General features: G+C 37.5%; 1 protein-coding gene across 2 annotated transcripts in view; it reads right to left on the reverse strand.

Annotated features, from left to right (window-relative positions):
• Mdy (diacylglycerol O-acyltransferase) overlaps positions 1-24,720 on the reverse strand; it is an 85,146-nt gene that overhangs the window by 23,873 nt on the left and 36,553 nt on the right. For both annotated transcript variants that reach the window (XM_070295090.1, XM_070295089.1), the window contains 2 exons: positions 21,822-21,930; positions 4,402-4,551 (listed from right to left, as the gene is read on the reverse strand). In XM_070295090.1, the coding sequence (XP_070151191.1) occupies positions 4,402-4,551; positions 21,822-21,930 (259 nt within the window). The remainder of the gene's footprint in view (positions 1-4,401; positions 4,552-21,821; positions 21,931-24,720) is intronic.

Here is a 24,720-nt window from a genome sequence, read left to right on the forward strand (position 1 = left end):
AGCCGCGCCGATGCTGCTGCTCGTACTCGACGATCTCGGTTGCGTCGCGACATCGTGATTTTGTACTACTCGCGGCTCGTTCCCCGCGACGCCGATCGACGTCCATGTCGACGACCGAGAGCTCCGACGTCGCGTTCTACATCCCTACGTAATAAATGTAGAAGAATTCGACCAAATTAAATTCCTCGTGCTTCCCATTTACTTCGTCGCATTCCACTTTTCCTCCGTTCTTATAACGAAATAAACAAATATTCTTAAGTTATCTAGCCTCCTTAACTTTTTAATAGTTGGAGCAAAAAAATTACTTGTTTAAGCAAAAAATTTGCAAATTAATTCTATATATTATTATGTTCTGATAATTTGGCTTGGAAAACAACTTAATACATAATATATGTGAAATAAATGTTGCTCCTTTTCTTTCCTTCTTCTTTCTTCGAGATTCATTATCATACCCACAGAACAAAAAATTTTTGGTTACAGAAATATCGTCCAAGACGTTGCATGTCAACTGTTCTCACGATCATTTACAAACATTTCTCGAGTAATAAAAAGAAAGATACAAAATAATTTTAATCCTCAATGATTGTATGTCTATATTTATATTTATATATTATAATATGAATCGTGTATCGCAATTATATTGCGATAAAATTACAAGTGAATATAAACGCAAGTAAAGAGGACATTTGAATGAAACATACAGGTGAATTGTGCACACTCACTAGTAGAAATAATAAAATTGCAATGTAATTTCGGCGAATGTTCAAATATACAAAGTTAGCGAGTGCATGATTGCGCACAAGCACGTGGAAGCGATTTAATGATTCGTTAATGTTCCAAATTTATTTGATCGACCCTGTAATCTCCGATTATCACACCGGGGAACCCTTATTCTCTCTCTCTTTCGCTCTTCTTTCGGCGGATTAATAATTACAAATCATTCTCTTCTCGACTTACAGAAACTATTTGTATTTATTCGGAGTATTTCCGATTGATTAATTATATATAAATACTCGAATCTTTTATCAATTTATTGACATGTAGAATTACAAATAAAAATTATTAATATCGCTTGATTTGTAATATAATTCGATATGTAATAAAGGTTTAAAATAATAAGAGTAAAAAGCCACGTACTTTTTATTTGTAGATAAATAAGATTATGCATGCTTCATTTAGTGTTTATGCTGATAGAATAGCGTCAGATATAATATAAAATTTATCGTTTTCTCTAATGGGATAAGCTTCGTCTTGCAATAGATGTTCCTTGACACATTTTTGACGGAGCATGACATTGTTTATTACAATATGGCCGAGAAGTGACTTGGCTGCATCGTAACGCGACGTCCTTGTATTAATGTGCCATACTACTAGCAGCGCGATGTTACAATACACAATAATAATTATACGCTATATACATGTGTAAACCAGAATCAAGTGAGCAATCAAGTGTCTTCAGTAACGTCACTAATCGAGTAACCATTGCATTCGCGATAGCTTGTACCGCAAATTTGAGCGAAATAAATAATGAAATATGTATGTAATACTTGTATATATATTTACTATTTCTTTTTTAACATTTCAAATTAAACTAAGTAATAATAAAAGATTATATCCGACAAGGGAGGAAATGCGCGCGTGTATGTGTGTAAGAAATTCCTGACGTTATGACGAAGGTCAACACTGCGTTCTCCGATTGCGTAAAATCCGCCTACCTGCGCTCTCGAGTCTCTTTAGCGATTCCCATCACGTCCATGGATAGTCGCAGAAGGGTGAAAGAAGATCGGAGATCGTGGTTGTATCGGGGAGAAGGAGGAAGTCTCGTGGGGATGTGGCGGAATCGAGCGAGCTTCCGTTCGCGACGGGTGTAATTTCTATTTTTTTCAATCTCGGCCCGAGGGCGTCTCGAGGGCCGATGTAATTTCGTCTTTTGTGCCAAGGGATGCCTCGCGTTTAAGACCACCCTCGTTCATATATCTCGAAACTGGCGCGGCGGACGAACGACGGGCGAAAAAAGGGATCGATATCGAGGAGCAGAGGTAACGTGGAGGGTGGAAGAAGAGGTAGCAACCTTACGAGGACGCCGCTCGAATGAGAAGTCTCACAAATTAAGCACCGGCATCGCCGAAAAAGAAGGAAGAGGAGACTTTCGCCGCTCGACACGATTGCCTGCGATCTTTGATCACGCAATCCTGCAGACTCGTAAATTGTCTTGCATCCTCGATCCGACGCAGATCTAAGAACGACATCGACACCATCCATTTTTCTTTCAACTCTGGTACTCTCTTAAATTAAGTACCAATTCCCTTTTATTTTTCAAGCTTATCCTACTAGCTTTCGGAATCGCGTTTATTCTTATATCTGCGATCATCGTACCGGGTATAGTACAGTTTATTTTTTATTCACCTTTCCGTTCGCTAAAAGTTATTACATTAAAATAATCGATTTTCTAGAGGAAAATTCGATGTATGCACATTATTTAAAGTACAAGAGATATAAACTTTTGTGCGGATGTACCGGGGAATAAAGGAGAAGTTCCCGGCTTCTTCCTAGGAAAGGCGAGAGCCGACGAAGCTTCATTTCTCGCATGATCGATCGACCTGTGACGAACAAAAACGCAAAGAGTGCCCCGCCTTCACGATGCGTATACGCGGCTAGGTTACAAGCTCAGCGGCTGGTTCTACATCGTCATTACGGACGTAATAATACGACGACGCTTTAGGAACCCGGGTTAGACGGAGAGGGCGAAAATTACACGGCATCCACACGGTACGCTAGATTATACGAAGCTCGTGGTCGTAATAACGGAGTCCCGCGGGCGGGCTTTTGTCGATTCCATTTGTCTATCGATCGATCGGCCAGGTTGTCGTCGCATCAGTCGCCTCGCGATGAGCATCCGAGCGTTGTGCGAGCACGGGCTCTCGATAATTATATCAAACTACGTCACTTTTTGCGTCGTAATTAGGATATTACTCTACGAGAGGACGTTGCAGATCGTCCGAGCGGATAACGGGCTAATTAGTTGCGAATGAATCACCGAACACGAATATACGGAGAATATCCATCTTAATTTTCGAACGCGAAACACGATGCGGAGAAACCCTGAATGCTAGTAAACGCCAAATTTAGAGGAAGATTGGAAAATTACGCGTTCATGAGAAAATTCTCGCTTCGATGAAGCGGAAACACCTTGCTTATCGCGCATTCGTATTTTTGCAATCAACGGCATACGCACATATCTGCATACTCGCTTTTGGTCATATCATTCAAAAATATGAAAAAGTTCTAATAAATATTTTCTGTTTTAAAATTAATCTAGAGAATGCATCGAGAGATAAAAAAAACTTGAAAATTTCAAGTAACCTCTATTTTCACGCTCTAACTATTCTCGGAAATTTTTTTTTCCCGCTACGTTCTCGTGCAAAACAAGCTTCACGTGACATCGTATAAATCATCGCGCATTGATCTAAACGCGATCGGAATCCATTCGACGTACACGCGCCAATCAACTCCGTCACGTCGGCCGTGTTTGCGCAATCACGATTAAAAGTGCAAACGCACCGACTCGCTGCTTTAATGTCGCTACGGCCGTAGAGAAGAAGGTTTAATAACTTCGTACGGTGAGTTTATTGGGGAAAGACCGCTTATATATAATTTGACTTTGTCGGTTGCATCTGAATAATCGATATCGACCGCGATGCGTCCGATACCGGAAACCTACGCAGACCTGAGAAATCGGCTGTTTAAATTTAGTGGAAATTATTTCTCTCTACTCTATACTGTGCATGAATATATGTAGGTATACATTCGCACAATCAAGTGCACACCCATAAACGAATCGTATGTATACATACTATATATATCGTATGCCACAATGATACGTGCATGCGCCTTCAGGAGAGTGCAAATACCGCGAATGCAGTGGATTACCGATTCGTATAACGTGTTTGCACTACTTGGATGTATGCATTATATTATATGTATAAGCGCAAATATACGTAACGACGAAGATTTATGCCGTCAACTTCCGCCCGAGCGAAAATCCTGGTTAACTACTGACAGTATCGGTAAACCGTACTACGGCATCACAGCTCCGCAAAAAAAAAGCATACGGCAGACAACATGTTACGTAAAAAATAGTCATTCGTATGCGTTAAAGCAATGATATAGCTGAGATACGTAAGGTATACATGAAATAAATCGTAAATATCGGGTATATAAAAATGCCATAAGAAAGATATTTCCATCCTTTTGTTTTATCTTTAGTCTTCTGATCAAAATTTATGTTGCAGACGTACGCACAAAAAATATGCACGCATAAAACGCGTTAATATATAATACTAATAAAATACCGTAAAGAGATTATAATATATATATATATATATCACTTTTTATACTTACATTGAAGATTACTGTAGGATAACTGACGTCTTATTCTGCCATGCGTAGTTTTCTTTCGACTGCTCAAACGGCACCACATGTTCACTTGTATGTACGACCATAACTTTAGAAAAAGTATAGCGTATAGCATGCACACGTACATCGCACCAACTGAAACAACAAACCGTAAAATAGTATTAAAAGCGAGATATTTTAAATATCGTATAGTTAATATTTTTAGTTTTAAATGTTTCATGTACACACATTCGTTGTGAATCTCGTCGCTTACCATAAACTCCAGAGCAATATCCTATTCTTTTTTTTTTCGCAGCAATATATACGCATAATCGCGATCACACAATCGCCTAATCATCATAACTTTTCAACTCTCTGCATACACGACTTATATAACGATTTTTCCACGACACTTTTGTATAAGTGGTCGATTGTCGTTTAATTATCTATCCAATATTCCCATTGCGATCCCGAGAATGTCTGTTATTATTATGCAGTGCCGGTAATCGCGTCGTTGGAAAACTGCCGACACGATGACGAAGGCGACGCCGGCACGATCCTCGTATTTTCCGATATTTCCGTCGGGTGTGTGGACCTCTTTCGCGTTCCGGATTGTTCGTATCTTAATTAAATCGCGTCTGCTATCAAGTCACCTCGATCCCCTCGATGAGATGACGAGATTCCGCGCAGATGGAAGGACATAATTTTAATAGAACGAAACTGTTCTATCGCCGCTTTCGCTTTTATACATACGCGCGCTCACCCTTCTCTACCTGTACCCTGACTTGCATTTACCTGTGTCTAGAGTGTCAGCGAAGATTTATATCCGTACTCGCGCTATTAATTCCTCAGGACACACCAGGACGACGAGGAGGGAGATAAAATATCGATTGCGAAAGAAAATTAAGCGTCGTGATAGATGGTTGGCAACAAGCGTACCGTCATTCACTTTGTTGGGATTAGTTTGCGGACTATCGAACAGGAAAATAACAGATAAACAAAACGTGGTTATATGCAACAATCGGCGACGGTAGAGACGACGCAAATCACAATCGTTGAAGCGATCGAAAGCGACAGCTCTCTCTCTCCCTCTTCCCCCTTACCCCGTGGCCGCAACATCGACGAGCGATAATGGGGAAACGGGAGAGCCCGAAGCAAATATTACACGGCGATAGTATCGTTCGTTAATGTATACATGCTCGTCAGCAATGCACGAAAGCGGCAAAGCACTTCCGCGAAATATGCGCCGATGCGTATATTTGCGAAATATTTGCCGCCCTTGCAGGACCGCGGCACGCCAGCTAAACTATAACATACATTACAAAGCGATGAAAACTATCCCTCAAAGTACACTCCGTATGAGTTTGCCATTCGTAATTCTTCCCGCTTCTCGCTTTAGCGGTTTCCCCCCATCGTCGGACAAGACACGCACATCTTTCTCATAAAAATCGTCTGAAGAAAACAAAAAATTTTTACCAAATGTAAATGAGAAATAAAGTGAGAAATTTAATAAAATTAAAGTGTTTTCCGGAATTTCCCTCACTTCTTGATCTTGCTCGATGACTGCCAAACTGCATTAAGCGTTCGATAGTCAAAACGCGCCTCGGGACGCGTTTTAGCACCGCCGTTCGTTGCCGCTTATACCGTTTATGGTTTGTCGTCCGCACTAGTATTCGCCCGGGCAAGCCGGCGACGTTATAAGCGCGTATAGAGTGCTCGTACATGCCGAGGTAATTGCCAAATGTCGTGACGCGCATATATATATTACACGCGCGTATACGGTCTGTTGCAAAGCGACACGACGGATCTATCGGGTGGAGAAACCACAGTCTAGTCCAGATCTTGTTATTCTCGTAAAAAAGAATTCTGATATAGGCTGAGCTGGTCAAGGTTGAGTGACATATCGCATCAATCCATTTATTCGTTTAATCTAACAGAATGAGAAAAATTTGCTTTCTGGAAAATCCAAATTTGTGAATTTTTCAAAGTTAAGAAGCCAAAAAAAATGTGATTAAATATGTCATTTATTTTTTGATACAATATTGCCTCTTTTTTTTCTTCCATTTTAAAAGGATCATGTTAAAAACACAAAAGTCTTTTCTTTTTCTTTTCGAAAGATACATAATTTTTTAAATATTTATTTTTACCTGTTTGTCTTGCTTCAACAGGAGGATATATTTCTTTGTCCAAAGAGTACTAGAATTAAACAGAGCTCACCGTCTCGTCGACACTGTAAAACTACAAAGTTATTTAGTGCAAACACATCCATCCTTCGAACGTCTCCCAAGAGTACGGTAAAGCTCGACAGGATGATTACTTTTCACTCTTCGCGAAGTCATTAAATTTCCGCATGTTCGACAAAGGCTATATTTCACTTGATATCAAAAAAAGAGAATTGTCGCGACGAAATACCCTGCCGATAGCGGCGAGCAAGACTATCGCGCCGGTGCACCCTGTATGGTGGAAGGGTATCGACGAGAGTGCATTGCGCTACCATTGGTGGCTCAATGGGGGGTGACGTACCGCGTGTGAAAATAGTTTCTCAATTTTCCACGGCCGTTTGTTGAACTGAGAAATTGCCAGTTCTCGCCGGTGGACTATTGTCGTTTGGTGCACCTCAAGACCCACAATTCCCGACCTCGCCAACCCATTTTCGGCCCTTTCGCTCTCCATAGACATTTCATGTCGACAAAACCCGAAGCGCGCTATAAAACTTTGAATCAAATTCGTTTAATTGCAAAATTTAACATCACTGGAAATTTAGAAAATCTTGAACTCTGATACGCTATATAATAACATCGAGAATTGATGTTATCACGAGGTTCGTAAATAAAATCAAAGTTTTCCTATTATCCTGGAGAGATAAAAAACAGATATAATCCCCTTCTTTCATTATTTCTTAACATATAATTTAGTAGAATAGAAATTTTACATAAAATATTGTATTGAACTAACAATGCTAATAAGATCTAAATCCATTCGATATTCGTCAGTAATGCAAAGGAGCATTTTTATTGAATATTTGTATTACTTCTCTTTTCAAATATCACGCGCTATGTTATGTTACAGCGAGAGGTAAGAATTCAGTTCTCTGCAAACGTCATCTGTCTTTGCTTCGCGCTCGCGTTGACGGAACTTTTTAGATACACCTCGTACAAGGTTAAATTAATGTCAGCTCCTGAACGGACGGAGGAACAAACAGTGAAACACAATTTCCAGCGAGACCGCGCTTGGTATAACATTCCCCGGCGAATTTCATCGTGCACGCTTCCGTGCGCACGGCAAGTATAAAAGAAAAAGTCAGATCAATGATCAGGACTTTCTTTCACGGAAGACACACTCGGCGATACGTTTTCTCGTCTGCGAAGTTCAAGCATCATGGACTTTTTCGTTTCGAAGTTCACGCGAAAATAGTTTCTAATCAAAATGCATCAATTCGCATTTTTCTTATCATACGTGTCGAGAAAAGGGGGAAGAAAAAAAAAACGATAAAATATTGTATCGATTTTTATCAATGGATTAAGAGATAAAAATTATCTAAAGATAAAACATTTATTATTTTTTTGTGGTTTTTTAATCACACACTTATCATTTTAGCATGAAAGTGTTTGTATGGATACAAAATTGGAATTACCGGATAATGTATTAATATTAACGTAAACCGTTTCAATGCAAATATTAATTATAAAATTCATAGTGTTTTCCTTTTTCATTTTTATATCGCACAACTTTCTCTTCATCGTATTATTTTTTTTTTCATCTTTTGACGTCAATCCCGCCGCAGTTTAGACGCTATTCTATGTGCAAATGCATCCCGATTCGTGAAAGAAAAGCCGTTCGATTAGAATCCATCTCCGCGCGTCAGCTGAAACGAAGCAATCTATTGAATTATCTGGTGACGAGCGCGAGAAGCTATGCTGTAGACCACGTTCTTCTTGAAATGCATTTGCGATCGTGAGGATTCAGCTTTCATCCTTTATATCAACACGAGCGAGCACAACTCGGAACTCGGTGTGAATTTACAAACGCGTACGGGGTATCGATCTACAATAAAACTCACCGAAGAATCTTATCAAGCAAGATATCTTGCTCTCTTACCGAGAAACTGATATTTTGTTGTTTGTTTTTTGACGTAATACATCGGCCGCTATTGTTCTCCAGGGAAGGATTCTTTCACTATCCTACTCTTCAGTTTCACTGCCTCTCTTTCTTTTTCCTCTATGTGAATGTAAGAACTAATAATGAGAGTATATATATATAATCGTGTAGAATTCAAAAAATTTGTTGTCGTATTTGATTATCACATATTATGTAAATTAAACGCGGGGATTGTGACCATTAAATCTCTTGATGAGGCGCTGGAAGAGAATGGGAATTTTTGGTCCAATATATTCCATAGTTAATATTAGCCATCTGCATTCATTACGCATCGCTAAATAACACTTATAGCTCTCGTAATTTTTCTTAATGAATAATTGTCTGTGGCAATTCGTACTATCTGATATATGATAGAAAGTGACAAAGAGATGAAGCTTAGAATTCATTTCCGAGTGACTACGTATTTTATATCGCGGTACTTACGCACGCGCGCGCGCATTCCATTTCAGAAGCCGATATTCTTTCTCCCGTCGATGTAATTCGATTAATTCCTTTGTCAAGCGGTATCGAAAGTCCGCGTCGAGACGAACAATGTATACGGCTGCCGTACGTTTCTGCATCGCGTGCGCATTGCATTTGGCGTGACAGCGCGTGGAGATGCAGAACCGCAGCGCCGGATACATTTCCGAGTCGATGCCGACATATAAATCGATGCTCTCGGAAAAAAGTAACGGGAAAGAGGATGATAAAAAGAGGATCGAGTTGTCTGCTACGGTGAAACGGTATATTTCTGACGCGATCGTAATCGGAGACCGCCGCGCTGCATTTTCGATTCCACGCGTTTCCCGATTGCACGCCGATGTGCGTGAAAATTGGAGAGCCGGGGATAGGAAGCTTTACGTTTCAAATTATGCGATCCGATATTAGGTTCAGTTTCGCATAAAATATACAACTTTACGTTAACAAATTCCAGGGAGTGTTTGAAAGATATTAGAAAAAGTTTACAACCGCAACAAAACATGCATAATTAAAGCAAAAACATGACTTGATTAATTATTAAACAAATGATCTCGAGTTTGTATACTTGCTAAAAATTTCTACATTTTCTGCTATCCATGAAAATATAAAATTATTTCGATATACGTTCTCTATACGCATCTCATCGCTCTTTTAATCGTGTTCTTCGATGAATGTACAATATCAGTCTGGAGTCACATTGCCGAAGGAGCTTAATTTAATCCGGCAGTTAGATATCTCGCACATTAATTTAATGAAACAATACGCAATTAGCGTGGGCGCTCAACTTTCGTGAATGAAGGCCGAAATCAGTTTGCCAAGTAAAGTTGCGTGTTAGAAATTTTCGGCACGTCGAAACTTTGCGGTGTTTGGCAGATGTATAATTATATCGGTAAACGGCGGAGTGTATAATTCTGCGCAATGCGTTACTAGAAGCGAGATGTGTCACGGGCATAGCTCGAAGCCATCTCGATGGAAACGGGAAAGCAACATGATAACGGTATTTACAGCTATATCTCGCACTGTGCGAAATTACTTCGTGTATATCTCGCGCAATTTCGATTCTCGACTATCGCAACTAACACGCTGCTTGAAAATCGATAAACCGTGAGAGACTCTGACTTGCACGAATACTGTGATATTTATTTATCAATATTATTCGCCGGACTTTATTAGATTTGTTAGGAACGAGAAGATTTCTTTTCGATCTGTTTCAAATAGATAGTAAATAATATGTTTATATCTAGTTCTTTTATTGTCGGCAAAATAATAATTTAATTCTTGCAAATTAAGAATCATCTGTTAATAATCGAAGAGAAATATTTCATACATCTCGATGATTATAATTAATCAATCATTTTTTTATCAGATTTAATCAAATCCATATTTTATAAATAGCCACACCCGTGTATTTTTAGTAAATTTAACTAACGCGCTAGAATTAATCCTGCCATATATCACGGGTAAAATCCGTATTTGCAAAATTTGATTTATGCAGATATAATTATATAAAAACTAAAATTGCATCAATCAATTATTTATTACTATTACATAGTAATAGAAAACCGCTATGATTTATTCTGTGGCCAATTCTTCTCTAAATTTAAATAAAACTACGTATAATTATGAAATAAGATAATTATATGTATATTTAGAAAAATTCCTATTTTTGCGATTGCGAAGAAAATAATTTTCAACAAATTTTGGTTGTCATATTCAAATTTTATCTCATCTTCCCATTTTCGCTTGCATTATCACGATTACACATATAAAGTTAATATTCATCGATACAGATATCGTTATTCTTAAAATATTTAATGTTTTAAAATTTCTAATCATGAACTAAAAGACAAATTAGACGGATCAACAACGTTAAAAGTTAATAAATCTAAAACATTAATTAATCTAAAATAATCTAAATTAATCTAAAAATTCTTTTTTGTTAATTTTCGTATTAGAAATGTATGAAATTTATTAACACACACACTTTGTAGCTGATCTATCCAGTTCCTCTTTAAAAAGTTTAATTCATAAAATTTGACAATTTATTTCAATTTTATAAAAAGCCCAAAATTACATGTTAAAAGTTGTATAAGTTACCAAATAAGAATCATTTCTCATTGCCGCTTAGAAATATTTTTCTAAAGATACATCGATTAAGATAATTTATTATCTACACAAATATCCGGCCGTTTATGTTATGTCCGCGAAGAAGTCGCAAACAATTCACGACGCAACGTAAGTCTCTCTCTCGAGCGAGTGACAAAGCTCTTTATTTTCAACGATATCCGGCCGGATGCGAGCGATAAATTTATTCCCCGATTTGTCGTCTCGGGGACCTTTTACCTTTTATACAGACGTATGTATTTCGGGACCGATCGCCGCTCATAATTCACTCGGCACGTGTAATTCCCTACTTATGTCCTGACAATTTCTTCGCTCGTTCTATTGCCATACCCCGATCTTTCAAGATCCCTGATTCTGGCACGGTATCCAGTTGGCACAGGGATGTAATCACCTCGCCGAGCTACCGTGCGTGAAGAAGAATTTTGGCAGACGGCACGCATTCGTTTCACGCACATCTACACGCATGTCTACTGCGCGCAAAATCTTGCCACCGAGACTTGCGATTGGCTATTCTATACAAGTTTCTTTCGACAAAATGATAGATTCGGTGCCTAAAATGACTAAGAATAATAAACATAAAGATCAAGACTCTAATTGTTCTTTTGATTTTATTGAGAATGTCAAAAGTTAACCAATCAATTCTCGTTTGAGTAATTTATGAAGCGTTAAATGGCATTTAATGTTATTGCGATGCCGGCACAATATCAGTTTGATATGATTCTTTATTATCGACGTGATATCGAGCTCAAACTGTGATATGACATTGATGCGATACGCACTTTTGCTGGCATTCGTTTCACCGGAGAACGCACGCGCACGTTAGCGGGAAAGAGCGCGATATCTTTTACCAACAGTTATCTTTTGCAAACAGTCAATAGACTCTGAAACTCCAGATCAGACTCGTCGTTTTGTAATGGAAAGGTGTTTCTCTTTTGGCGGGGCTGGCGTAAAAGGAAGACTCCTTGAACAACCAACGCAAGCGCATCGAACTCGTTTTTATTCTCCCCATCCCCATTTCCCCGTTCCATATTTTCAATCTCCGGTCGAAAATGTTATTTTTCTGTGACTTTTCGACACGCTGCAGCGCGCTTTTAGTCTCGCACAAGCAAAACGTACAAAATGCCATCCGTTTTGCGAACGCACAATCGTAATGCTATTTCCGCTTTCGAGGCAATTCTCGAATATCGTAACTAATCTATTAAAAATTCGGAATACAGCGTGATTATAATCTATCACTCAAATTTATAATTTCTATTTACATAAGTCAGCATAAAGTATAACTAAGCTAACTAATAAAAAAAAATGATAAAAAATCTCGCAAAATTGAATTTGCCATTATCTCAACGCATCAAATTCTCTTTCTAACGGAGAAGTTATACAAGTTGTTCGCAGTTGAAGCGTTAATTGGAACGCTTCGGAGACGAATGTAAAGATGCTCGAATGTACGCCAGAATGGCGGGAGTGACCGCACTCGTGCATTGTTCGCGCGATGTATCGTGTCACGGCTTGGCCGCTATCCGCAGGATCAGAGATCCTGCCACCATTCGCATCCGCAGTGCGAAACACTCACGGTACGACGTTCTTGGCCTGACCCGAAACCTTGCGGAAATTCGGGCTATTCTCGCGCGAGACGCTCTCGAGACATCCTCACTATGTTACTGTCCGCTAGAATATTTGCGGCGGAAAAGAATCCTGTATAATTCGCAAGGATAGGCGAACGGCATTTGGCCGCAACTCGCGGGGCACGCCGATGCAACGTCGAAACAATGCGTGAGGGATCCAGATTGAACGTAACTCCTAATTCGAAGATTTAATAGATGGTTCGGAGCGAGAGTAAGAAATATGGAGAAATATCTCTAGTTTATAAGATGTTTCGTATTTCGAGCGAATCATACAAATTGTAGACTTCATTCATCCTCTAATTTTCCAAGTAATCAACTTAAGTTAATCAAGCAGAGAAGTTTCTTCGGATTTCGAATATATTTTTTTACGTTTTCTATAATAGTAAAATTATGCACACACAGTTATGTAACGTAATTTATCTCGACGACAAAGTGTCTTAAGAATATCAAACTTTGTTGACATCGGCATCAAAATATTTTTAAAAATCTACGAATGGAAGTTTTTATTCTGAAAACTATTGGTACGATATTAAACATTGTAATTCGATGTCATATAGCCGTCGGTATTAATATTCCAAAATCATCACGGGCTACGTGCACTGAAATTTCGACGTGATTCTCCGTGACGTTGCGTCGGCAAAAGCGGGTTCACTTCAGTAAACTCGAACCCACGAAATCCACCAACGAGTCGTTCATTTCCACAGAATTCCCCGCGACATCCAAGTCCCTGCTGTAAGCATGCTTCTCTCCGCATTATCCATGCGGCAACCAATCTCGTAGCCTAATTTTAACCGGATTATCTTACATAATAGCATCGGCGCATACATGCTCTGTAATTTTTATATAATGCTAATGTTATTCAAAAGCAAAGAATCTTATGCTTACAAAGATTCAATATATCTGTTTTTATATAAGAATTTCTGTTTTTTTATGTAACAATTTATATAACATATTAGAGATGAAAAGAACAAAATTATATATCTTATATATCTTATCGCTAAAGTAAAGAAACAGTGACGAAAGTTCAGTTCGTCTTTTGATTACAAATATACGTGGAGATTATTTTGGAGCGCGACAGGTGTTGCACGCACACATAATATCACGTGTGCGTAGACATCTTCTTTGCTTTACCCCGCGACATTTCACGCTACGTCGAGTCTACTGCTCGTTTGAGATCTACGAAATTGGTTGCGCATCTCCGTTAACGGGCTCCGCCGTCAGACGACGAGATGAATTGTATCCCTTATTTGCCGTTTTTCTTCTGCTGCCCTCTAGCTCTGTGTGTATGAATGTGTTTGTGAACTCCCTTCTTTTTTAATTTTCTTGTCAAAGGTGATCTTAGTGTACAAGTATATGGATCAATACCACAACAGATTTCTCATTCTTTGTCGGGACGGTTCCGATGGTTCATCTGATTGCTATAAATTCTAGAACGAGCTTCTCGAGTTTAACAGTGGCATTCAAACAAATTAACGGTATAACGAACGGACTTGATGTCTCTTTGAACTCGGCAAATATACAACTATGTGCCTATATTACGTGTAAAATAAAGGAATGCTTGGATTAATGTATCTTCATTTACCGCTTTTATATTATATTCTTCTCTTATCCCTTTTGTTTTTATGTCCATGTAACCGTTATATCTTCAGTAGTTTTGAGTAAAATCAAAAATTAAGAAAAGAACTTTAATTTTATAAGCATTTATTTAAATCTTTAGTAACCGAGGGAGTCTTATTAAAGGGAGTCTTATTAAATCTCCAATTCTTAAAAATAGAAATTGCAAAATTATTATATTGTATTGAATTATATTAATCAATATATAAAGTCTATTTTTTATAATTAATATTCCTTTAATTAAATTTATCAATTAAGCAAAAATATACTGAGTTTCACAGAACACATTTTATTAATGAAACATCGAGGCAAGCGAGAAAACTTTATTATTCGATGTGTATCGCGTTGATTTCAGCAATTCTCTCATCATACTCTATTACAAATTAATCTCTTCAAAGCGCTCTTCGAGATCAGGATTATTTATTCATGCTTCGCTATTTCTTCTTCACAATGGTAATGTTCCGATGTTTGCGGGCTCAGTATGCGGATTCAGCACTGATTATAGCGGACAAAAATCTTTAGTTGGGCACCAATCTTCACGGAAATTTTTCGAAAATAAAGAACGCCATTGTCAACCGTGAAATTTCGTCCACGTCCATTTTCTACGCCGCGTGCTATTTTCGAAAAATCAACCGTTTTATCACTCCCTCAATTCATGTTTACATACCCAGCCCTTCCCGTAACTCCCGTAGAGGTACAAACATTCTGATGAGCAATCTTCCACGTCAAGCTTTCCACGTCGATCGCACGAGACTCTGGGAGAAACTCGAATCTGATTCACTCTCGCGTTTCTTTGTTCCAACCTGCTCCGTCCGTTCCTGCCTAAACCAACAGTATCCTTCAGCGCTTCCGCGCGACCCTTCTGTACACAGAGTACCGACTGTCTGGACGTGCAATTTGTAATTCCGGTGGAACTCATCGGAGGAGAACTGGTTCTCGCCGAAGAACTGCTGCTGCATAATTTGTAATTCCAAAGAGCACCAGAGTCTACGAGGCGTTCGCGGGTGATGTGGTAAGGAAAGGCGACCTGATGACGGGGCTATGAGTTGATGAGAGAAAAAGCAACGGCAAGTTCATTTTTCTAAAGACAGAATTTCTAGAATCATCATGTCAGCGTCAGAATCGTGTAATTGTATTTTTTTGAATTCATTTTTAAATCAGAAAATGTGTTTAATTATCAAGGATCATCCTCGAACAAGTATTTTCTTTCCTTAAAAAAGATTCGTCACTCGCGACGAAAAGCGTAAAATATTTACTGCATACAGGACAGAAATTAATCCCAAGCAGACTTTTCGCGTTATTCACTGGTGGAAGTTCTCATTTGCTGAAGTAGACGCCGGTAGATTAAAGCATAATAACGAAGTAGTTATTCCGCCCGACCCGTTCTCTCTTGGGAGCCGGACAGAGGGAAGAGGAAGGGGGAGTCTGGTCGAATTAGGTAGCGGACCCCGATTTGTTATTCAAAATTCGCGGAAAGGCGTCCGCCTATTCGCGCTTCCGGCTACGTTCGAACATAATTTCCGTTTCACGTAAAGCTTCTACCTCCGCGCAGCTTCTGTCATACTTGTCAGAAAAGCGCGACGAGTTTCATCTAATCCCTTCCTCTCAAGACTGCATCGCGCATGCATATAAAACGATGCTTTTAAAAATGTGCGTTTCTCTGATTACAATCAAATATATAACAATCTCATACCACAGCAAATTTAATAAGCTCAAAAATCATATTAATTTTATACATTGTATTATTATCATATAAAAAACGAAAACCGCGTGAGTTTTATTCATCTTGTTGGAGAAATAAGATACATTCATCCCTCCATCTGTGTTTCGCGAGTTATATTAAGTCTATACTTAAAGAAAATTGAGCATTTTTAACACATTCCTCTAACATAGAAATGTTATCAAAAAACTATAAAATTTTTACTAAAGCACCGATTTTATTCTTGTTATCACGCCACCGTCTAACGCTCTATTTCTTATTCCGTAACAGAATTCTTTTTTTGCCTAATTACTTATTCATGTTAGGATTAACATTGGCGAAACGGATGCCGCGACAATCGAAAATATCGCTTCACGAGATCGTAATGATATACGGCAAAGACCGTTCGCAAACGTTAACGCTAACATTGTGTCTGCGTAAACAAGAAACGCGCAGAATAAATGTCCGTCTGCCCTAATTCGCGAAAGAGTTTCAACCGCGGTCTTTGTTCCGCGAGATGCAATATTGCATTTCCAACTGGCGGCTGCTGTCGTGCCGAGATTTTACGTGGCACTCGTTACAGCGTCACGTTAGCGTATCCGAAAGGGTAGATCGTCCCGGTAAATGCAAACTCTTAAGATCCATACATACACGTACAACACACCTCAGAACGCGTGTCACCGGCACGAGACTGACAATGAAATAGGATAGGACTTACATTTTTTTTATCCATCTCTGATAATAATAACACTGATAAATATGAATTCGTTTTTTATCATGGTCCGTAGCAGCATCAATCCATGTCGTATCGCAGGTATGTATGAACCAACCTTTACACACGGCTGCGAGGTGCGTGCGCGAAGTGCGCACCACGGAGGCGAATTTATGGATCGGCTGCGAAATTGAAAGCGTAGAGGCAGAGAATTATTAGAACGCCCGGGTTATATGTTCGAGTATATCCGCTTGCTCGTGACAGCTCGCCGCGAAGAGTGTGCAGCAAGAATTTGCGAGTATCACGGGGGGGGGGAGGGGGATCGGTAATTTCGGGTGACTGGATTCGCACTCGCGTCGGATGCATGGGAGTTATTACGACGAGATGGATAGTCGTCAATAATCGAAAGCAAGGAAAAATATCAGCAATATTGAGGCATTTCGGATCATAATAAAAAATATCTAATAGAAATCGCAAATTTAATAAGAAATAAAAGATCTAAATTTTTATTATGTTAACATATAATATTACGTAATTAAGAACTTGAATAAAATAGCGTAAATCAAAATATTATCGAAATAAATCAAATACAACAGACTTCTATTGATTAAAATACGTGTTTAAAGAACTTAATTAAAATATATTTTAACAAAAAGAACACGGAATACAAATCATAAGCAACAAGCTTTTCATGTTTTTACCAAATCAATTTTTATAATCTGGATTAATTTAATAATGATTTCGTACATCACATTAACGAATAAAATGTGACGCAAATCATATTTGTTCGTCTTTCAATCGAAGAGACATTAATTAGAGATCGATACGACAGGTTTTTTATTCGCGTGTCTGACCACTATACGATTTTTCTACTGCAGTTTTCTGACAAGGACTCGATATGTTTAGGATTCCCTAAAAATATTTATGTATAGCATATATGTGGGTGTTATCTAAAAAAATATATCTTTAATCGACTTAATCGGATAATTGCCATTGACAATAACTTTTATATAATTTTTTATTTCCGGTAAACGAAGCTTTCGACGCGTCGTCATACAATTATGCGATTGATTTACATCGATATATACGTCCAATCGTCAAACCGAAGACGAGGGCCCTCTTTATATGACAATATGGTACCACTTAACTGTGGTAAACACTCGACGCCTTTTATTGCGTTTGCGGCTATTGCGCGAGCGGCGCGGGAAAATGCGAGTAGATGAGTGCGGTTTCGAGAGCAACAACGAGGCGCGTATACAAAGAGACCGAAGGGAGTAAGCGAGAAAGCCAGGCGGTCGAAAGGTGCAGGGGTCCATGTTGCATTTCTATCAGGTGTCACGTTTCGTGTATCAATAGAAAAAAAAGTGCAACGTGCTCGTCAGTCGTAATTACGGCAGTCGACGGCAAGGTGCTACATGTCGCGCTTTACTCCGCTTCTTCCCCTCACTGTAAATCTCGCGTGTTTTAACTACGTGGTTTGATCGGACGAGAAGCCCGACCGAGAGAATTAAATCATTCGATACCCGCGTTTACAAAAAAAAAAAAAAAAAAAAAGTTGCACTGAGTGTACGTGACAACGACAATTATCGAAGTGGAAACGGACAATATCGAAATAATAGGACACGCAAAATCAGAGAAATTTAATGAGATATTCAGTAGCGAATTATCGGTAAACGTAAAAATGTAATTAATTTTTCGAATTAAAGCGAAATTCCCTTAGTAATTGCAGATTGACATATTATCGTTATGTAAAAAATAAACAATATTAATTAATTAACAATGATAGTATAATCAATAAAAAGAACATTATAGCATACGATCGATCAAGAAAGGGTTTTCCGATGCAAAAAAAAAAAACAATGTTTACGTCACCACTTAAAACGAATTCACCGTTAAATCTTTTCATATCGATAACATAAAAATGCAGAAGAAAGTTGGAAACCGCAACAGCGAGAAAGGCAAAGATTCGCACGAGTTTGGTCCGCATAAGCGCTTTTTAAAACTTCCCGTAACCGAGTACGCTTCGCGAACTAGAGTACAGTGGCTTGGTTGGTTCAAGTACCCGGGCGGACAATTCTCACTCTCTCAATAGAAGTCTTTCTCTCTTTCTCTCTTTTCTCTATCTGTCTGTCTATCTCTCCCTCTCTCTTTCTCTCTTTCCATCGCCGGTAGTATTCCTCGTCGCTCTTTTGCCCGGGATGTTCAACCCCTCAACATACGACGTATACGAGGGTGTGCACTCAAAAGTATATTCACTCATGTAGACACACTGGGAGTCTCTTGATGTCTTTACGCGAGCCGGGATGTAAAGATGCATTCACACCAACGAGAATTCTCTCAGGATGCCCATCCCCCACGATTTACGAGCAAAAATAAGAGAAGAATAAGGCTCTCAAAAATTCCTTGAGCGTCAAAGGTTTCTAGATGTTTGCCGAAAATTGTTTTCTTCTCAACTATTATATTCTGTGTCTGATTAGCGTCTTTTTAAACAATCTTTTCTTTTGTTTATCCTGATCATATGCAAATATTTTATATATAGTTAAGATTGCAATTTTTATCAAGCTTTTCTGTTTATTTTTTTTCTAATATTTTCTGTTATTACAAATAATACGTAATTAATTAATAATACCAATAATATATATATATATATATAATTGATATTATTATATTCCTTTGCTCTCTTCAATATGTACATTATCTCTAGACCTTAACTTTGTCATATAGTTGTTATACTGCGAAACCAATTTACAATATTCAACTTTTAACTATCATGATTATTTAGATAATGAGTTTTCAAATGTTCCAATATCCACGAGAACGGTAACACTTCCACTTTCGTAGTAGCGAGGTAAATCTAACGGAGTTTGAAGCATGACGATCCTTCACCTTCGGCTACACTGTATCTCCGATGATAAGAGATCATATGTTCTCCTGTCAAAGTTCAAAAGCTTCAATTCAATCTTTGAAGTTTCATTGTCATTCGTTCAATCTCAAGCGAGTTCTCTGGTATGAAATCGTGACCACAAGAAACGACTAAAAACTTTCTACGCTCATCAACTTTAAATTACATATTACATATTTACACAATTACACAATTACATATTTTATCATGACTTTCCGTATTTACTGAGATAAGCGTAGAAAACTATAATTTTTATGAGTTTTTCATGGTTTTCACCATGAAAATCAAATAGTCGCCAATTTTCACTATGATACTCGTAATCAGCGCATCAAAATACGTAAAAGTACAGAGTTTCAAAAAAACCGGGGCTGAGTACTTTTCGGAACTACACCCCTTTCATGAATGTGAAACATCTTTCTTTGTTGGTGCTTCGAGTTCTGACAATACTATTCTTCGCAAGCCCGCATTCTCCACGTTTTATTCAAACTGCGATCGATCGGCAAATCTTGTCTCTCGTCGTGCCGTCGACCATATCGCAAACGAGTGACGGTCGAATATCGACGGAATCAAAATTTTCTTTGGCCTCGCCGAAACGTCGTAAAAAGCGGACGATGGAAATACTACTCGATAACAGTATAAAGTTGGCATACAAGATTCACTTTGAATATTTTTACGGATACCAAAAGGACCATACATCGATTCGTTTCGCTCGAAAAACTGGTGAGAACTCCTTCACAATTATTTATTTATAATTATATATATATATATAAAAAATATGTAAATGACAGAAATAAATTATAAATATAATACCGAACGAGATTACCGGAAAAACACCGGCTTATTACAGCTCGGTGTCTTTGGCCGACTGCGATTAAAGATCTTTTAATTAAAGTTGGGGCGAGATTTTTCATAAAGTTCTAACTTTTCTTTGCGATTACTCGTTATTCAGATTGAAAAAGGAAATTAGATCGCCGCGCGCGACAATACACCTATCGAATCGATCGCTCGCTTACGAAGTGCGTCTGCTCCATGAGAATTAATTTAAATCCTTTTAATTAGACAAGCGCGCGCTACTGTTTTAGTGCTCGCAAATGCAGTCGCGTTTTAATTACTTTTCTTCAAACAAAAAGAGATTATAACATACAATCTGTAAGGAAAAAAATAAGATTTTGATTACATCTCTCATTTAATTGATGACAAACGCTCCAAGATGAGATTAAACAAGCTTCAATATCTCGCATTTTCTATATAAAAATGCAGAATTAAAGTGCGTAATATACATATACATATACATATAATACATATAACGTCGCGTATCCTAATACAGCTAACGTGAAACGAACGATGCAAGCACTCGTAAAGTTTTGTAGACAAAAGAGACTACAAAGTAATTGCATTTGCATGCGAATTCTACGATCCTCCGTGGCATTTGCCGATGCATCGATTTGCGCGAATAACCATACATATTGCATTTAGATAGAATTTTTGACACGGCAATTTTTGATATGTCTCTCCTCTGAGAATGAACATGGTACTCCGAAATGAATGTAGAAATGGAGGACAATTAAAAATCAGTTATTTCGTCTATATTTTTGCCTTAATTTTTCAGTATCTTTCGTAATGATAATGTATTGTATAGTCTATTGAAAATAATAACACTGGAGTGTTTCAGAAATTATAATATTCCGCAATATAATTAGAAAAACATGCTATTTGATGAAAAGCTATATACTCTGTTATACGAGAATTTGCTCCCGTTAACACTTTTATGAATGATGTTCTTGTACATGCTTGCAGACACATATGAATGGCATACATACACCAGGAAAGTTCGTGAGCGGGTTGAGAATTAATTATGTGTCATATGAAAAAATGTATAAGCGGGACTGATGAATGTCATGAATAGTTTCAAATCGCGGTAAGTGACTACGTAAACCGGGCACCTCTTCACGTGCACGACGGCGCTAGTATTATTTTAATCGCGAAGCGAGATAACTCGAGAACATTACTTATACATATTCTGTACGTTATTCCAATCGATCCTCCGCCGCGGTGCCATGAAATAAGTAATATCGCGTCTTGTGAGTACACGCACGAAAAATTCGCGGATTAAACGATACGTAAAATGGCACTTACCCAAGCTGAATCCGGAATCCTTTACGTGGATGACCACCATCGGCATCAGTACCGTCACGATAAGGTTTATGACGTGGAACACCATCCCTGGACCGTGAGCTATGATATCCTGCGACACAAAATAAAAAGATACACGAGTTATGACAGGAAGTGATTTGCACACAACACGCAGTGTATATCTTGTCGCGAATGCGAAAGTGATGACGAAGAAACTAAAATGATGAACACTGTTATGAGAGTAAGTACAATTTTCTGTTGTAGATTAAAAACAATTAGAAAGATAAAGAAAGAGAAAATAAGAACTAGTATACAAACAAATATATATATATATATATATATATATATATATATATATACCTATGTATTTGTGTATATATAATCGCAAAAGATTATTAATTGCATAAGTTTCAATGTAAATAATTAAATGTGATGAAAAACATTGTATCATGAAAAACAATGGAAGATTATTACAGTTAAATAAGTTTTGCGTTGATATATTTATAATTTCATATTTCGTGAAGGAAATATTTTTCTGTTTACGCTTCCAACGTGCTCGATTGGAAACCTATGGGATTCTGAATATGTGCAAATCACATCGCCATATTGGTATGCGTGATGTATCGGAACCGAAACGTTATCCGCGGCGCGCCTGCGGTAAAATTTACAAAAAATTAAACGTTATAACAAAAGTGGATTATTTAAACCTGCGTAACTCGTTACTTGTGGATGATGAATTGATGGAATTCAAACAAATTTTTTACTATCTATTATTAATGAAATATTTTCCTTTTATTCTCAACATAAAAGTATAAATAATTATTCTTTGATATTCTCTCTTTATAAAAATAAAATACAATTTTTAGTCAAATATCGTAACCACGCAGAAGTTAATTTTCATTTAAGATTACTCTTGAATCCAATTCAAATACGAACAGCGCTTATAAATAAACATTACTTTAGCAAAGGATAAAAGCCTGTATGTGTGCAAACGTAATTACTGTAAATATCCAAAACGTGAGATTACCATGAGATTAATTAGTAGGATAAAATATGTTACAAAAAAACGTACAAATCACGGCCGTCATCGCAACGTTCGCAAAATTGAAACACGGTATTTCATTCGTGAGATCGCACAGTTGGCTCCGCGCCTGTTATATAGAATTCAATAAAAAATTACACACCCGTCTGGGACAAAAGGTTAATTATTTAAACGCACTGTCGGGTATCCGTTTGACAAAGTATCGCATGAACGTGATTTATCACCGGTAAGTTATCATGGCGCGAAAACAAGCGTCTCGATGTTGGCGGTGAGAAACATTTGCTCGTCCGGAAAATATTTTCGCTTCTGCGTCGCGCACTGCAGCCTCAGCTGCAAAAACAATAGCGGCCTTCTTATTTGCATCCTCGTACTTCGCAAAGTTTTGTATCCTGAACTAATTATCCCCCCTAGGGGTTTAGAATAGATTCCATAAAGAATGCAGTTTTACAGCTTCTTCGAAACTTAACCGGTGAAGAATGCACGAGATCTTCAGAGGATAGTTAAGAAGAAATTTCTCTTCGTCGAAAGCACATTGTCTGCCGAAATCTGAACTAATTAATGAGCTACAGTTGCGAAAGATAAGATAATTTTAGAATTTTCAAACTAGTTATATATCGCACAAAGAGCTCAAGTCTTTTAAAATTATTTAAATCTGATTTGTAACAACTGTAAAAATTTAACAACTAAAAATTTACCGATAGAAAAACGCGCACGTACGTATAACATATATATATATATATATATATATATATATATATATATATATATATATATATATATATTTAAAATAATGAAGTTTGAAAAATATGTAACAAGCGATATCTCACGCAGTTAAAGGTTAAAACCCGCTTGCGATTTAGAAATCACCCAGCATTCGCATAACAATATAGAACACAGAAAGCACGTTTTCTGTCCAGTCAAATATTTACGGAGCGCTTGACCCAATTATATCGCACAAAAGAATACCATGAATTTACAGAGACCGGCGTACGTTTAAACATTTATGCAGCAATACACATCGCAGATTCCCGACACACAAAAAGTAGAATTAACACAATTTTTGTATTCTTTTGAACATGTTAAAACGGATTTAATACCGTATCATACAGAGACGACGAAATTAATGACAAGAATTTATTATCACAAATGCAAGAAACATAAGTAACATAATGCAAGAAACATTAGTAACAAAAAAATTATTGCTGGAAATTAGTGAACTTAATCGAGATTTAAACAATATTCAAGTGTTACTAAAATAGTTTTTATATTAATTATTATCATCATTATCATAATGCTTTATCTTTTAATTAATAAATAAAAATAATTATCTTTTAATTAATAAATATAATTTTTATCTTTTAATAAATAAAAATAATTATTTTTTAATTAATAAATAAAAATAATTTTTTAGTTACATAGAATATTAATCTGCGTCATTTTTTAGATAAGCTAAAGATAAGCGCAAGCATATACAAATGCTGAATAAAGACAAAACGCTATATTCTGAAAATGGATACATTTATCACAGTAGTTATCATATCTTTACTACAAATGCGCCGCATATCACATTGTTGATGGTTGACAAAACAGTTAAAAATACAGTTTTGCAAGCGAACGTGACCGATAAGTTTTCCGTGCCATCAGATAACTGTACGTTAAATTATGAAACGGAATCAATAGCACACGAGCAACTCGCATAATAAAATCCGACAATTTCATTCGAATGTAAGCGCGATCACGCAAATGATCGCAAATGCATGCGAAAACGGGAGCAGAAGTTATCCACGCGCGCGATATGTTAGTTCTGAGTATTAATTTGCTACATATTATTCATACGAGACTGCGCGAGTCTCGCGTCAG

Source organism: Polyergus mexicanus, unplaced genomic scaffold (assembly GCF_030449975.1).
Source record: "Polyergus mexicanus isolate NDT 795.1 unplaced genomic scaffold, iyPolMexi1.0 SCAF_4, whole genome shotgun sequence".
Lineage (NCBI taxonomy): Eukaryota > Metazoa > Arthropoda > Insecta > Hymenoptera > Formicidae > Polyergus > Polyergus mexicanus.